The 16,163-nt window shown below is 45.8% G+C and overlaps 1 protein-coding gene and 1 long non-coding RNA gene across 8 annotated transcripts in view; both read left to right on the forward strand.

Moving 5' to 3' along the window:
- Positions 1 to 12,676, forward strand: part of LEF1 (lymphoid enhancer binding factor 1) — a 122,560-nt gene extending 109,884 nt beyond the window's left edge. For 4 of the 7 annotated variants that reach the window (XM_055434453.2, XM_055434450.2, XM_088836183.1 and 1 more), the window contains one exon: positions 12,194 to 12,676. In XM_055434453.2, coding sequence (XP_055290428.1) covers positions 12,194 to 12,273 — 80 coding nt within the window. In that variant the 3' untranslated portion in view covers positions 12,274 to 12,676. Of the gene's footprint in view, positions 1 to 368; positions 410 to 12,193 lie in introns of all 7 variants that reach the window. The other 3 variants (XM_055434454.2, XM_055434451.2, XM_088836185.1) reach the window with 1 other exon arrangement.
- On the forward strand, positions 5,187 to 7,258 carry LOC148777804 (uncharacterized). The gene is made up of 3 exons (XR_016037414.1): positions 5,187 to 5,324; positions 6,509 to 6,566; positions 7,158 to 7,258. It is a non-coding gene; the product is annotated as an uncharacterized LOC148777804 (long non-coding RNA).
- Positions 12,677 to 16,163: the final 3,487 nt, after the last annotated feature.

Below are 16,163 nucleotides of genomic sequence, written 5' to 3' on the forward strand. Positions count from 1 at the left end.
CTTCTGTTCTTCTAGTTGCATAATTCCTCACATTACAGTTTTTTATGATGACCCTGTGATATGCCACCTTGTATCCCCTGGAGAATCTTTTCTATGGTTTGGGGTTATTTAAAAATATAAAACATGATGCTAGGGTTTATCTTTCCTGTACAGTTTAATTCAAGGCATCATTCAATGAGGTCCTATTTATTTCCCCTTTTCTTTCATTAAAGATAAGGCCTCTACTTGTACTGCACAAATAAAAATGGCTGGTATAAGAACCATAAAAAATAAAGCAAAGAGGTCCACATTATATTGTAGCTACTACGTATTTGGAATGTACAAAAACCTCTTCAATAAAAATTTGTTAAAGACACAATTTTCTGCAGGTACAGGTCCAAGAATGACAGCTGCCTACATCTGAAACATGGTAAGAACGACTCTCTGGTCCTACTGCTGACATTATTTATAAACAGAGGCACTTGCTTGTGAATCTTCTTGCTTATACTGATGCCGTTCAGCATTGCTCCTTTAAAGAGGAAAGACCACCAAAACCAAAGCAGTGCTTTAAAACATCTGATGGTTTTTATACCGGCTATAGACTTGCAATATAGTATGTCTCTCTCTTCTTCCCCTTTTTTGCCCCTTTAATCTTTCTCCATTCCCTTTCCCCTAACTCTTGTCAACCATTCCTTACTAACCAGTGGCAATCTGGCTGCTTAAAAGACAAGTAACAAAAACCAGCAAAATGCCATCTTACTCTGCAAACCTGGGGCTGTGCTGGAGGAACTCAGACCCACACTGGCCCAGTACTTGGAAGGTTTTGCTCTGTAGAGACTTTTTCTCAGTTGGGATGATATATAGAGGCTTAAAAGTAATATATGTATTTCTAGGGAGAAAGAGGCTTCATTTTTTTCTATTATTTAAATATATGGCTCGAGGACTTATTAACTCCATTCTACTATCAAGTTCTTTATTGGTAACCATTGCTAGATCTTGCTCTCATCTTTATAGCTAAATTTATTTCATTCCTGCTTATTGTAGTTATTTGATTTTTGACCATGTGACCAGCAGCCCTGGTGGAAACCTGGCTTTGTAAACTACCTGATTCTTTGCTAGGCTTTGAATTCATAGTGTGTCTGTGAATTCTCAGGTCTTCAGAGAGGCGCTCCCTTTGATTCTCTTCTCTCTAGGAACCCGCATCCAGTCCCGTCAACTCCGTCTTTGGGTCTGTTTCGAGTCTTTCCTCTCACACTCAGCAATCCACAGCCTCAGCTGAGGTGCTCTAACTTTCCATCTGGGTTTCTGTAATAGCCTTTGGATAACTGTCCTGCTGCCAGACTTCATTTCTGCCAGTTCTTTGTGTTGCTCTCAGGGGGATTTGCTGAAACACAAACGAATGGTGTCACTTCCCTACTTAAAAAGGGCTAGTGCTTCCCCCTGTCTGAAGGACACAGTGCAGACCATGTTAGCGTGGTCTCTCCTCAAGGTTCCGTGTTCTGCCTCTCCTCACCTCCAACCATGCATCCTGTGCTCTGTCCAAACAAAATCATTTGCGTCCCCCAGACAGATGGAGGCTGCTGCACATGCTGTCCCTGTGCTCGGAAAGCCCATTTCCTCTGCCTGAGCATGGTGTTTCTCAGGAGAAGAGCATAAGCTTGTAGGTCATTTCGTTCTTGACTAGAACCAGATGACCACTTAAACTTTTAGAACTTAATCTTTGTGCTAAAATTTCAATGGACTTTCCTAGGAAAGCCTGCAGAGATTTTGGTACCAAGTAGATATGAATTTTACATTCACTGTTTGCCCAGCTTGAGGTTCTTAATCTTCATTTCCCTCCACTCTGAAATGGGAACCGTAAGCCCCACCCCTTCGGGTTCTTTGTTTATCATCACTGGCCTCCCTTCATCCTCAAGACCCAACTCAGCTGTCCTCCCCTCTGTGAGACTTTCTTCAGCTTTATTCAGAGTCCCAGAGCTCTTCACAATTTCATCATTGTTGTTTTATGATATCAAAAGTCATAAACTAGTAGTTAGCGACAGGCTTTTCCAGGTATAAAGATCAGCCCTTCATACAGGTGTCCAAATGGGTATCAGGAAAATAATGTCACAGTTGATGTTCATATTTAATTCAACTTAATAGCTATTACTGAGGACCTCTTCTGAGCTGGCCTGGTAGCTGGGTTACCAGCACAGGCCCAGCCCCCGGATACATAATGGCATCATTGTTTAGAAATTGTTCTAGTAGTAAACACATATGCTTTTGTACCTTTTTTGTCGCATTTTATTTTTTGAAGACTGTTGTCCTTTTAACTACTGAACACCTGGGTATGGACAGCAGCCCCTTTAATGCTTGGCTCTAAATAAAACCCTCATAAGCACAACATGCTGAGGACTGATAACGGTCTGACTTACTGTCCTCTGTTTGCACCACCATCTTTAATGCTGTTTCTATTCAAAAATCACGCAGAAATGTGTTTCTATACTTCAGACTTCGATATTTGGTTTTCTGTCCTTTATGATTAACATTATATAGTATTTTAGATTCAAAGATTAGCTAAATGCCTTTTTGTCCTAGAATGTCCCCAAATATCTCCCTTTTTAAAAAATAATGTTACAGTGATCATTATGCTTGTCACTTTCATGTTTGTTTTTTTTTAAGGTCAGGGTGTCCCCCCTGCCCTACTCCAGAAAAGCACAACAAAGCTTACCTTCCCCCGCCCCAAGAAAAAGATTCTTGGCTCTTGTCAGCCAGGCTGCACTTACTCAGTCTTCAGTGTTCCTCTCCCCTCTCAGTGCTGGGCCAGTCATGCAGCCTTTGAAGTCCTGTCCTCCACACTATCCTGTTTTAGAGGACTGCCAGTCATTTGCTAAGAGTTACTAAGCAGAGAGGTCAGATTTGCATTCATAAAGATTTCAGCAAATTAGGAATGATACTACCCTGTTTCCCCACCCCTTTCTTTAAGAATTCAGAAACTTCTGTGGATAGTAGTCGACTTGTTTAGTTACTATTCAGCATTTATTGGGCACTTTATAAATGCCAGTTAGCTCTGTAATACCTAGAAACACAGCATTGAATGAGGCTCCGGAGGTCCCTGCTCTGTACCGCTCACATTGCTGGCAGGGCAACTGATTAAAAGCAAACAGAAACGTGTAATACACGTGTAATACGTGTATTACAGTGCTGTAATACAAATAATGCAGAGTGACTGGAGGGTCGACTTTGGGCTGATGATGATAAAAGGCCTTCTGAGGTGACACTCAGTAATAACTGATTATTTTCCACGGAGGGTATTCTGTGTATTGTTCTAAATGGAAGACCAGGGCAACAGAGCATCCTGCTGTTAGAAAGAGCTTAGACTAGGAGCGAGGCCACCCAGGCTCTCACATTAGCCCTCTCTGTGCCATGTGATGACCTGGGGCAGTAGGTTTAAGTCGGGAGCCTCTGGTTCCTCAGCAGAAGGCAGAAGTGAAAGAGGACTATTTACTGGCCTCTAAGCTCCTAGCTGCTTCCAGGCCCAACTTTTCCTGGTTTGCTTTGTGCGTCCGCGGGCTGCCCTGCCTCCCAAGTGTTAAGAAAGGGACTGGAAGTCTCTTTTTCTGTGTAGTAATCTGTCCTCCTTCTAGGTCTGAGTGGAGTGGCTCTGTTGAACTAATAAGGCACCTGTATGATCTTGAAGACGACTTGTGCACGATGTGCTTGCTTTTCAGTCCTGTGTAGGTTACCTCCCCCCACCCCCAGAATGAGTGACAGAAGCACTGCCTCTAGCTCGAGGCTTCACTTCCCTACTGATGCCGTCACGTGGCCTCTTATCTGCCAGACTTCAGTCCCACTTGTGCTGGCTCCACCTTAGAGAGGAGCCCGAGACAGATAGAGTGTTTGATTGGGCTCGATCCTGCCCACAGTGTGTGTGAGGTCTCTTAGGGCTTGCTCTCAGCTCTGAAGGGAAATCCTGAAGTCAGGCTATCCCTGCAGGAAGGCAAAGCTAATGGAACACAGTGCCCAGACAGGGAAGATGCTGTGACTCCAACGTGAAGAGATTTTTGAGAGGGTTTCTCTCTGTACAATGAAATTTACCATTATCCCACTCTCCTTAAAAGAAATTCCCATTAAATTAGATCACTGAGCTTAGACGTCTGTGATGTAGCTCAAATGCTAGGGAGCTCTCATTACTCTGAACTAGCATGGGATATGGTGGATTATAGGGAACACACTCCTCTGTGAACAGAAGCCGTCTCGGAACTTGTCTCTACTCCTTAGAAGACACGAGTCTCATTTAATGCTTTCACTTTGTTGGTGGGAAATGCCACTGGAGCTGCTTCATATACCAGCCATGTTCCCATCTGCCTGTGTGTTTCAACTTTTGTGCATTATATAAGAATAGTCATTCTGGTGAAATCAAGTTGAAACAAAGAAATTAGCATTAACGCAGTCTCAACATCTTGTAGCCAACTTTAGGAATAATTATAATTAGGATCTATAAAAGACATTCCTCCAAATCAGAGGTGATTTCCAAGCTGTGGGATCTTTCAAGAAATCCAAATTCATCCTTAGCTTTTTTTTTTTAACTAACTCTTCACTTGTGGGAGTGCTGGGAGCCAGGGCCCCAGGCAGTGAGACTGCACACATTCTCCCGTGAAGGCCAGTGTCATGAACACCAATTGTTTGTTCACTTTGTGAACATCCAGTGAGGTCTACTTGTGCAAATCAAGAACTGCTTTAGGCAATGGGGTGACTTGCTAAATGAACCCTGCCCATTCCCAGAGGAACTCTCAGTTTAAGAGGATACAGACATACAAATGAATAATTACAAAATCATATGTTTTATGGTAGAAAGGAAGCACACACAGCCCACTGTGCTAAAGAGAACAAGAAATATTAATGCACAAGTCAAAACGAGACCTAGGAAGGCTTTCTGGAGCAGTCAGTCACACTTTCTGGAGCTGTCCAGTCATGGAAGAATTCTTGGGTTTGCAAGAACAGACTAGACTATGCTTTTAGCGTTGGAATAATCTTTACCTTATACACTTGCTAAACTGAGAATTTAAAATATTTTTTCCTAAATGAAAATTTCGGCCTTTATTTTCCTGGGCCAACAGGTATGTGGGAGAAGTGATTTCTAGTATTGTAAACAGCACAGTAGTTAATTGTGCAGTGCTTGGATTTACATCCTTTAAACATTTTTTCTAGCTTTCCATTTGATTGGACTGGAGTCCTCCTCAGAACTGACTGAAGGTCTTCCAGACTTGGCTGTGTCCTCCTAAGAGTCAGGGAGAGGTCTAAATATTTCCAGGAGTCTCCTTGAGAAAAACATTCACTTCACACAGTTTTTGGCGCTCACCCTGGTGAGTGTGACACCGCCGCCTGCTCTCTGCCCTGAACTCTGTCCCCAGGACAGCTGCAGTCGCCCACAGGAACCATCAGCGAGCCTCTAGGTGTTTGTTCCCGGGCTGGCTGGTCGAGTTAGGAAGCAAAGCCAACTGTTTACAGACTAGTGAGACTGGAAACACCTAGGAAACAGGAAGGCTTGTCCAGAGTCTCGACATGAAGGCTGGGATAATGAGAAAGCGGTATCATCGAGAGGGAGGCGGCCGATGCCCACCGCGGCGCACTGTGCGCTGGGGGCTGGGCCGGCGCCCTGGTGGTTTTATCTCGGCAGCTGTGCACTCTGGTGAAGGAACAGGGAGCGGATCAGGCTTACGGTGAGAGCTGTGAAAATCTCTGCAGTGCTAGCATCCTTCCCATCAGTTCTGTGCCGCTCTTCAATGGTCAGAGAGCTAAAATCAGAGCTAAAATCAGGTTTAAGTTGCCTTGGGAAACAAATAGGAAACTGGACCCTTGGCTAGCGGGAGTGATCACGTGCCATTAAAAAACGATAGTAGACGGAGAGAACAAGAAGGCTCTTAAAACCCTCGAGACACATGGTCTTCAGTATTGTCCATGGAAACCTGTGAAATTAAGATCCAAGCACTTAACAATAGTTCATAGAATAAAATGTTTTGGACAAATTTGGTATAATAGAATGTTTTCTCACTGAGTTGTCTGAAACTGAGAGAATTTTCCTTCTGGATGATGGAGTTTGCCAGAGAACTCTAGGTTTACCTGTTTAAGTATCAAAACATGCACTTTTTAACTCTTGTGAGTACCACTCTTTCTTCAGCAGAGTACATGTAATTTAAATATTTTTAAATACCTCATGCCATTATTCAGCAGTGTAATGCACTGTATGGTATATGGCAACAAGGAACTGATGGTGTCTTGACCCCAAATAATAGGGGATTTCTAAAGATCTGCTCTTTTTAATTTACTGTCTGCTCATTCTGACTAGGGACTGTATCTCTCCCTGACAGCAGTAAATATGTTCCTTCAGATCCATTTTGTGGATTTGGGAACCAGAAAACAAAGCTTATTTGAATAATATATACATTAACAGTAAATAGAGTCTGAGTTGGCATATGGAGGGTGCTCTTATGAGGAAGGGTAAATGTGCCTTTTTTTTTTTTTTTGCATGAATCTTGTGTTACTACAGTGAGAGCTTAAGGTCCTTCCACTTCCTTGGCTGTGTTCTGTGGGTCTGAAGCTGCCAGGTATGAGATCCGAGGAGTAAGTCTAATAATCTGAGGTGATCCTGCCTTTAGCAAAGACACTTTTTTTTTGACAGAATGAGGGGGAAGAGATGAAAGCATTTCAGTCAAACAGTAGTGCCCACTTTTTTGCTTAAGTCCTAAGTCAAATCTCACTTGACATTTTCTAAATTTTTAGATATATTCTCTGTAAATGTAACAACAAAATTTTTGCTGCCCTTTGGTATTCCTTTTCCCAGGTATCCCTGTATTTCTGTAGACATTGTAGAAGGTACTTTATAATACAATTGATAAGAGAGACTTTGCAGAATTTTCTATTAATTTTCCACCAGAAATTCTGTAAATAATACAACAGTTGCTTTTACCCCCAAACATGCCACATGAGGTCGGAACAACAAAAAGAGAACACTGCTGGACCATGTATTCTGTCCTGGATGCGCTAACAGAAGCCTCTACATCCCGTTTTGTGGCAGCTCTGTATGGGGAGGGATCTTTGCGCAGTTTGAGGGATGAGAAAATGTCAGTAACTTGTCTAGGGCCATGCGGTCGGTGTGCAGCAGTGTCAGGCTCAGACCCAGCTCTGTTTCTCTTTAGCTCATGTCTCCACCACCGCAGTAACCAGCACTCACTGCGCCATTCAGATGCCAGGCATGAAATCTGTCACGGTTAATTATCTCCTTTCATCCCCCTCAGCGTACATGGTGAGGTGGCATGATGTACTACTGAATTTCTGTTGTACAGATGAGGAGACTGAGCTTCCTACTTTCAGGTAACTTGCTGAGGATAACTCAGGTGACGTGACAAAGGCTGGGGCTCACCCTGCCCAGGACTGACTCTTCTCAGAGCTCATGCTCAGAACCCATAACGCACTGTCACCTCCCTAGGCCCCGCATGCTTCAGACTCACAGACTCCTACACACACAGAAATGACTGTGGAAAGAAAAGCGTGCACTAGTTCTGTTGCCTCGCTTTTAGAAGGTGAAGTTAGCGTCTTTCGTGTGGGAGAACTTGTAGAGAGAAAAGGTGAATTGGATGAAGAATTCAGAGATGGGCACATGAGTCTCCATAGACATTGTCCTCCTGAAGCACATTGATATACAGAAGTAAAAGGGATTGTGAGGCTCTCTTATTCAAAACTTTCCTCAAGAATATTTCTGTAGTGTTTCCAGTGGAGGTAAGGGTCTAGGGTGGGATCTGTGACGCCCAGCCAACCATGCGATGTACATCCTCACAAGGGAGAGGCAAAGGGCTGATGAGAAGAGAAGCCAATAGCTGCAGATGGAAATAAGAAAGTCCCCTAGAGCAGTTTATTAATAGTTACAGGCCTGCGTCAGTCATCTCAACATTGCCAGTCTGCTTTCACGGGTAAGGATTCACTCTGAGTAGCCACAAGGGAAGAAAGCACACAGATGCAGTGACCTTGCCTTGGTCTGTGTAACCTGAGTCCAAGCCCAAGGCCAGTGACCCCTCAAAGCCCTGACCGCTCCCCCCTTCCTCCACATCTTGGGACTCATCTTGCATCAGAGCTTATAGCTGGGGACTGGGGGCTGGCTCGCTTGATGCTGGGACTTAAGGACTAAGTCCACTGTAAAAAGAATAGACAGCACCAAGCTTCCCAGCCACACAGTATCGTTTTTTCTTTTTCTCAAATACTGGGTAATCCTTTCAAAGACCTGAATCTGCCTTTTGTAGATGATACTTTAAACCTTAGAGATTTGAATTTCCCAGTTACTTTCTCACGCTGTTCTCCCGTCCTGCTCTGAAAGCATGTCATCTTGGGGTGGGCAGTGGTCTGGGTGTGGACCACCACCACCCCACTGCCATTACAGTGCTGCTGACTAGCTATGGCGTGGCAGGCAGGCGGGCGAGAAGAAAAGGAGTGATAATTCAGCTCTGCAGTACGGCAGAAAGAAACTGGGTTTAAGGCTCAGAAGCTAATTCTGCCACCTATGGTGACCTTAGCCAAGGTCTTTCGCCTCACACAGCCCAGTCCCTCTCTGCAAACGGGCTGAAGTCAGCGGAGCCGTCACGGTTGCATGACGCCGTGTCTGTGCCAGTGCCTGGTGGCGCAGGGCTCAGCCCATGCTGTCCCGTCCTCCTCGCCAGCTCCTGTGACCTACGGGGAACCAGGAGCCCCAGCGAATCTCTAGGGGTCCCTCAGACCAGTCACTGACTAGCAAAGGCCCCCGTTCCCTCGAGGAGGACAGGGCAGACCAGCTTGTCATGCTCGCTGTCTGCTCTAGAAGCCCACTCTGCATACACACAAGACTTTGTACAGCACAAGGGCGCCCGCCGCGAAGGAGCGGCTTGTGTGGCTTTGCCCGGAGAGGAGGCAGGAGAGCGTGCACCGCAGGTGTGCGGTGTGCCGCGGAGAGGCGGGCGCTCTTAGAGTCTCTGCTTCTGTTCACCTTTCACAGGCTCATCTCTGATGCTCTCTCCTCAAACTTCACATCGTAACTAAAAACGTTTTAAAGTTCCTGCTCCTTGCTAGTAACATTTGGGAGGGGAAGGATCTCTTATTCCAACCACCTTTGTGTGTTCCTCGCTGTTTCTGTACAAGGAGGTGCCGTTACGTGACAAGGCATCTCTCGGCGTGCTGTGCCCGCGTGGCTCCATCTGACCGGGTGGGTCCTACTCACGTGTCAGCCCTCCTCTTCTCCACCGTGGCCTTGCTGATGGGCTTGGTTCCTTGCCCCTTCTGCTGGAGGACAGACTTGGGGTGGGGTGGGGGCTGGGCCACAGAGCCCCAAGGATGAGGGCTGGCAGAGCACTTGGCTTCCGACAGAAGCTGGTGTCTGCACTTGTGAAGACATTTCCCCTTGCCCTTTCTTCACGTCTTCTGATCCAAGGCCTAAGAGCCCTCAGTCAGTGCTGGTCGTCTCCCAGACGCAGGTCCATCTTGAAATCGAGATTTCCCTTTAGCACTTGGGCTCTTAATAAGCAAATCTGTCTGTCTGGGCTCCTTGTTCCATTTGGTTAGCAGGATATTCTGTCAAGATTGGAGTTCAGTCCAGGAGAGAGTGCTGGATTTCAGCTGGATGGTGGAGGAGGGTGTTTTCTTGTGCCTCCTTCAGAGTCACTCAACAAATGGCCCACGTGGTGACTCCTTGTGGAACCCAAGCCTGACATGTAAGATGGGACTCCAGGCTCCCTTTGAAGCGGGCACAGTAATTGCAGCTTTGATTGCACCGACTCCACTGCTGGGTTGGGCTGCACTGGGGCTTGCCTGGCCAGCCCAGCCTCAGCCACAGCCCCCCCAGTGAAGCCTTAGATGTGGAAGTCTCCAGTCTCCCAGGCCTCATGCCTGTGGTTTCTTGAAAAGAATCTTGATTTGACCTGTTTTATATCTGTAAAGCAACACTGGAAGGCCCCCATTTTTCCCATTTGGGGGTAAAATCGGTCTCCCCTGATAACCTTATATTTTAAAGGACCAACCCGGTTCAAATGAGGTGCCCATTTGATAGACAGTTTCTTTACCAGTTTATTTAAACACTAGTTACACTATTAGAGCATCCAAGGTGGGAAAGAGTCACTTTTTGATTGGCAGTTATGCAGAGCACCTCTGAAACCAACTTTGCAGGAGGATCCTGTAAGAGGATACTGTGGTAATGAAATAATGGTGGGAACGTGTGACACTACAGAAAGAACTGGCTTTATTAGGAAATGTCGAAAGTCCTTCCAAGGAAGCGACCTTGTGATAAATGGTCATTCTGGCTGGCCAGCCAGGATTGGTAGTGGAGGGCGCAGAAGGCACTCAGGGTGCTGTGTGGTGGGAAGAGGTCAACTCGCTGAGCGGGAAGTGCAGGAGAGCCAGGGCGCCACACCATGCAGGCTGTCACCACGCGGCTTGAGGGCCAGTCCATTCTGAACAGAGCTGGCCTCCCGCGGCTGTGCCCTCCTGGCCCAGGGCTGCTTAGCCACTCCTCACCAGCAAGAGCAACCTGGACCTGGCCCCGAGAGTCAGTACCTTGTGAAAAGCAATCTGTGGGCAGTGCCTTCACCCCTTGCCCAGGCTCTGCCCCTGTCTCCATGGAAAGCCAGGCCCTTTGCAGCGCTTCCATCCTCCTGTGTGAAGCATCTGTACTCTGCTTACACTTTTAAAAACCACAGAGCTGTAGCATGGTTTTCCTGTTGATTGGGTGAAGGGTAATCTTGCAGGAGAAGAGGAATTGAAATCATCACTGAAGACCTCGTTGTGCTGAAGGCAGCATTCTGTGGCTGCTTTCTTCCCATTGTGCTTTCACTTGTCTGTTCACTAGCCACCCAGAAAAACTGTTTCTTCACAGTTTTGATGATGAGTCATTTTGAGGGACAGCACTGGTGGTGGTGGCCCTAATACTAACACTAACACACAGCTGGTAAAAGCCCGAAACGCAGGGACTCACTGTGCGCTCTGCGCGTCCCTCCAAAGTACTGTCTGCGCCCATCCTCACCACCGCCCACGGCACCGCTCCTCCCAGCCCCTGGGCTACAGACCACGCTCCTCTGAACAGCACCATGTGGATTGGAACTCACCGTCCTGAGTTTAGTTTCTCATTATTAAACTATTTCAAAGTTTCTTTTTCCTTCTCCTCCAAAGTTTCTTTCTACTCAAAAGGCATAAAGGAATGCACTCCACTATTTAGAATTTTTTTTCCAAGGAAATGTTTGCTAATAAAAGGACACTGCAATACAGACAGTTGAGATTCATCTGAGCTGCCAGGGGACCAGGTGGGGGAGGTGACTTCCCTGCAGCTGGACGAGGCAGTCTCGCCAGTTGCAAAGCAGGGGCATCGGATGCTCTCCACAGAGGAGCTGAACTTGGGGATGCTTTTGCTTTCCTTTTCTCTCTGATTTTGTTGCAGTTTTATTTGTAATCACTCTTTGGGTCTCAGATGATTAAGACTTTTGGGATTTAGGGATTATCGTTTCTGAATGCTCTTGTCATTAGCAACATCTTTAAATACTTGCTGAATGTACATCCCAAGTACAATCTTAGAGATCCCAGTTGTTATAAAGAGAAAAACAAATACTGAGAATTGAAGCCTGAATATCGGAGAAGCTTATGCGCCTCAGACTGAATATGCATGGACAGAAGCCACCCCAGCCTCATAGCTGCTTGTGAGAATGTGGGGCACTAACTCATCCGAGTGTGCTGTAGGCTCCTGTCAGGGTCGCAAGGAGTGGGACACACTGAAGCGATTTAGCACAGGCGCACGCACGCAAAGTCCTACAGTGGCTCCCCACAGTGGACCAACGAGACCAAACACTTCAGAATGACAGATCCTTGCCTGCTCTGGCCATTGCCCGCCGTTACAGTTGACGTTTGGCCATTCTCTTCTGATGTTTTTCAGGTTTATTTTTAAAAACCATGATCCAAAGTATTATGTGTATTTCACATCATAACTCTGTACATATATATACATATACATGGAACCAAAGTAAACACTTCAGTAAAGTACACTTATTCTCTAACGTAATCTAAGGATTTAGGGCTACCTTAGGGCAATCTGTCTTAGCTATCACCAGATCAACAAAGAGGATTAATTAAATGCAGAGCTCCTAAGAGCTCTGTATGCAGCTGAGGTTCAAAATCTGTAGAGGTCTGTGGCAAATGCACATTAACAGCATTTTATTTGTTCCTTCTCGAGGTGGAAAACGAAGCTCATTCCCAACGTGCAAAGCCAAGGCAGCGACCCCGGGACCTCTCCTGGAGATGGAAGCTTGTTGAAAACCCAGACTGTCTCCACGGCTTGCCCAGTCGACCCCAAAGGAGAAATGACACCAACTTCACCCTGAGGTCACTGCTAGAGACGCTGATCCATAAAGACAATCACTGCCAACGCCCTTTCATCTACTGCAAGAGCCAAGTTCCACAGTAAAGCATATAAGGTTTTTTTAAAAGAAAAATTAAAAAGCACATGAGAATGCTAGCAGGCCCTGGGTCAGCTGAGCAGCTTTCCTCCCCCGTCTCTGCTGTGCACTTCCCAGAGCATCCTGCATCCGTATCTGTAACCTTCTGGCAAGGACAGTAACCTGGCTGCTTTCGCCTGCCCCAAGCACCTGAGCACTGGGAGCGGCTGCAGCACAGCCATCTGCGTCCCCGCAGGAATGTGGGGAAGAGTTCCCTCTGTTTCTGGCTTCGTGTTTCTTTTTCTTCTTCTCAAGCTTTTATTTAACAGTGCAAAAGGATCTATCTTGTTTGCTTCTTTTTTTAAACTTGAATTTTTTTAAATTTACACTTCTTTTATTTTTCTTGTATATTTTGCTAGCTATGAGCTTTTTAAGTAAAATTCAAAGATCTGGAACTGTTTGAAATAAAAACGAAATGAAAAGAAGCCTCCTTTTGAGAGAGATCTTGTCTGCTAAGTGGCTTCTCCGTGAATTACCTGTAACAATAGTGGCCTCTCTGTCTTTGTAAGGTGTCTGATAGAGCTAAATAAACATAACAGCCAATCCACTCTGTGGGTAGCAGTTGGCAGTCCTCTTTATTTTTCTTATGATCTCTTTTTTTTTAAATGGTAAACCTTAACAGATACTTTCAGCAGACCAGTTTGCAGTGAATTTTCATTTCTTTCTTTCTCGCCCCCTTGTAAAAAGCCCAGCACTTGAATTGTTATTACTTTAAATGTTCTGTATTTGTATCTGTTTTTATTAGCCAATTAGTGGGATTTTATGCCAGTTGTTAAAATGAGCATTGATGTACCCATTTTTTTTTTTTTTAAATAACAAGGCACAGCCTTTGCCCCAAACTGTCAATCTAACGTTTGTCATTCCAGTTTGAGTTAACGTGCTGAGCATTTTTTAAAAGAAGCTTTGTAATAAAACATTAAAAAATTTTTTTTTAAAGAGTGAAGTTCCTGATACTCTACAGTTGGTAATGGTGATCTGAATCCACAGGCCAGGCCAGAGCTGGTTGGAACTCGTGACAGAAGGCTCACTGGCGCAGCCCCCTTGAGGACAGGCCCACGGCCGCCCCATCCGCAGGCCGTGAGTCCTCGGAGGGCCCTTATGTGCGCGGCCTGGACCACTGCGGCCGCCTCTCCCAGGGGTTGGTGTCAAAGTCAGGGCCACGGGATTCAGGTGGGAGTGATTCTCCTCCTTGAGCCCGCAGGCACCCTGATGGGCTCTGCCGTCAGCTCTCAACACCTCTGCAGGTGCACTGCTGCTGCCCAGTCAGACCCACTGCTTCTCAAACTGGTCTCCCCCAGGCAAGGCATCCCTGTGTTTAACTCCCACTCCTCTCCCCAAATCGACAGTTTCCCAACTTGGAGTCCATAATTCTCCCTCCCTTAAGCTTCTGTTATACTATCATATAGCCTGGTATCAGATTTAGCAAATCCTACATATTTTAAGTTTAAAACATCACTATTTCATGATCTTCCACAAAGGTTCCACAATCCACTGAGCTAGTCTGAGAACCACTGACACCACTGGTCTAACTTCAGTCTCTTGCTGAAATTCTAGTTCTGTTTCCTTTTTTCAGCCTTCAATACAGCTGGATAACAGCTGGCTACCATACTTGTAATAACCCTCCACATACTGTACTTGAAGATTGCCATTAAATCACCCCTCAAATTTCTCTTCTCCAGGCTAAGTAATCCCAATTCCTTGAACCTTTCATCATTGCTCCTTTAATCATTTTCATTACTATCCTCTGGAACCCCTCCAATTCCTCCTCATTTAGTCCTAAACTTGAACCAGGGGAAAATATCTATTATGTTCAGGGGACCTACTTGTTAAAGTTTTCATATTCATTTGAAATTCTCTCCATTTTCTTAACATACATGAACCAAGTGGTTGTAACTGTTTAAAGCTGCCACTGTGTTCTCTCCAGAGTTAACTAGAAAATGCTGTAGGAAGTGACACTGTACTTTGGAGGAAAAAAACAGGTAGAAGCAACACATTGTCTCTTCTGAATTTTAGAAAGAAACTGATGAGTAGTAAAAGTCTGTCCACCAAGCAAACAGAGCAAGGATCCAAGTGAGGCTCAAGCCTCAGCCAAAGCTCAGGATACTCAAGTCTCCTCTCCCGGGTTCCTCCTCTGCATTTTTATGACACAAAAAATGAATAAACAATATTGAAAGAAATGGCTTGTTTGAATCTCCTGAGACAGCTGTTTCTTCCACAATTTGGTCCCTCCTAGTTCCCTGGATTGGAGAAGGCAATGGCAAGCCACTACAGTACTCTTGCCTAGAAAATCCCATGGATGGAGGAGCCTGGTAGGCTGCAGTCCATGGGGTCGCTAGGAGTCAGACATGACTGAGCTACTTCACTTTCACTTTTCACTTTCACACACTGGAGAAGGAAATGGCAATCCACTCCGGTGTTCTTGCCTGGAGAATCCCAGGGACGGGGGAGCCTGGTGGGCTGCCGTCTATGGGGTCACACAGAGTCGGACACGACTGAAGTGGCTTAGCAGCAGCAGCAGCAGTTCCCTGGATTTCCTTCAGAATAACTTTTCCCAGGTAACCTGGGTGTCCTGGCAGTGCCCACCCTGGCCCATTCTACCCAAATCCTGCTTCTGCGGGCAGGAGAGTCCAGAGTGCCCTGAGAGGCACACACAGACCGGGGCTGTTCTCCTAGGGTATCTGGGCAGAGGGACTCCCTTCCGGCCCCTGCTTCTCTTCAGTCTTGCAGTGATTCTGCCTCCTTCCCCGCAGTGAGCTCGGAGCTGGACTGGGCCAAGAGAAGAAGGATAGGTCAGCCTTCCTGTGGGGGCTCAGCCTTTCTCTTGAGGTTACGGCTGCTGCTCACGGAGGGGTGCTTTCCTCCTGGCTTTAGTTTGTCTGCTTGTAGGGTTGCTAGCAACTACCTGTTTAGCTGGAAGAAATCTTGAACAGTTTCACTGTCCTAAATGTCACTTTTTTCCTCTATACTTTGGTCTAAGGTTCCAACAATATGGAAACCTCTGATCACAGGCCCATGAGCAATAACAAGATGTCTGCATAGGTTTCCTTTTAAAGGAGAGAAGTCACAAAGGAGAGAAGAGAAAACAAATTCCACGTGACATAGTAGTTGTACAAATTACTACATCTGCCACAGGATGTTACTGTTCATACACAGAAATTTTAAGGGCTGCCCTGTGAAACCTAGGGATACATACAGATACATACACACAAGATTTGAACTACTTTTTAATAGAAATTGAATAGACTAACGAAGGTCTGTCTAGTCAAAGCTATGGTTTTTCCTGTAGTCGTGTATGGATGTGAGAGTTGGACTATAAAGAAAGCTTGAGTGCCAAATTGATGCTTTTGAACTGGGGTGCTGGAGAAGACTTGAGAGTTCCCTGGAAAGCAAGGAGATCCAATCAGTCCATCCTAAAGGAGATCAGTCCTGAATATTCATTGGAAGGACTGATGCTGAAGCTGAAACTCCAATATTTTGGCCACCTGATGCAAAGAACCAACTCATTGGAAAAGACCCTGATGCTGGGAAAGAATGAAGGCGGGAGGAGAAGGGGATGATAGAGGATGAGATGGTTGGATGGCATGACCGACACAATGAGTTTGAGTAAACTCTGGGAGTTGGTGATGGACAGGGAGGCCTGGCGTGCTGCAGTCCATGGGGTCACAAAGAGTCGGACACGACTGAGCAACTGAACTGACTAAGTTAAGC

Source organism: Moschus berezovskii, chromosome 5 (genome assembly GCF_049115385.1).
Source record: "Moschus berezovskii isolate FMDL1 chromosome 5, NW_MosBer_1.0, whole genome shotgun sequence".
Classification (NCBI taxonomy): domain Eukaryota; kingdom Metazoa; phylum Chordata; class Mammalia; order Artiodactyla; family Moschidae; genus Moschus; species Moschus berezovskii.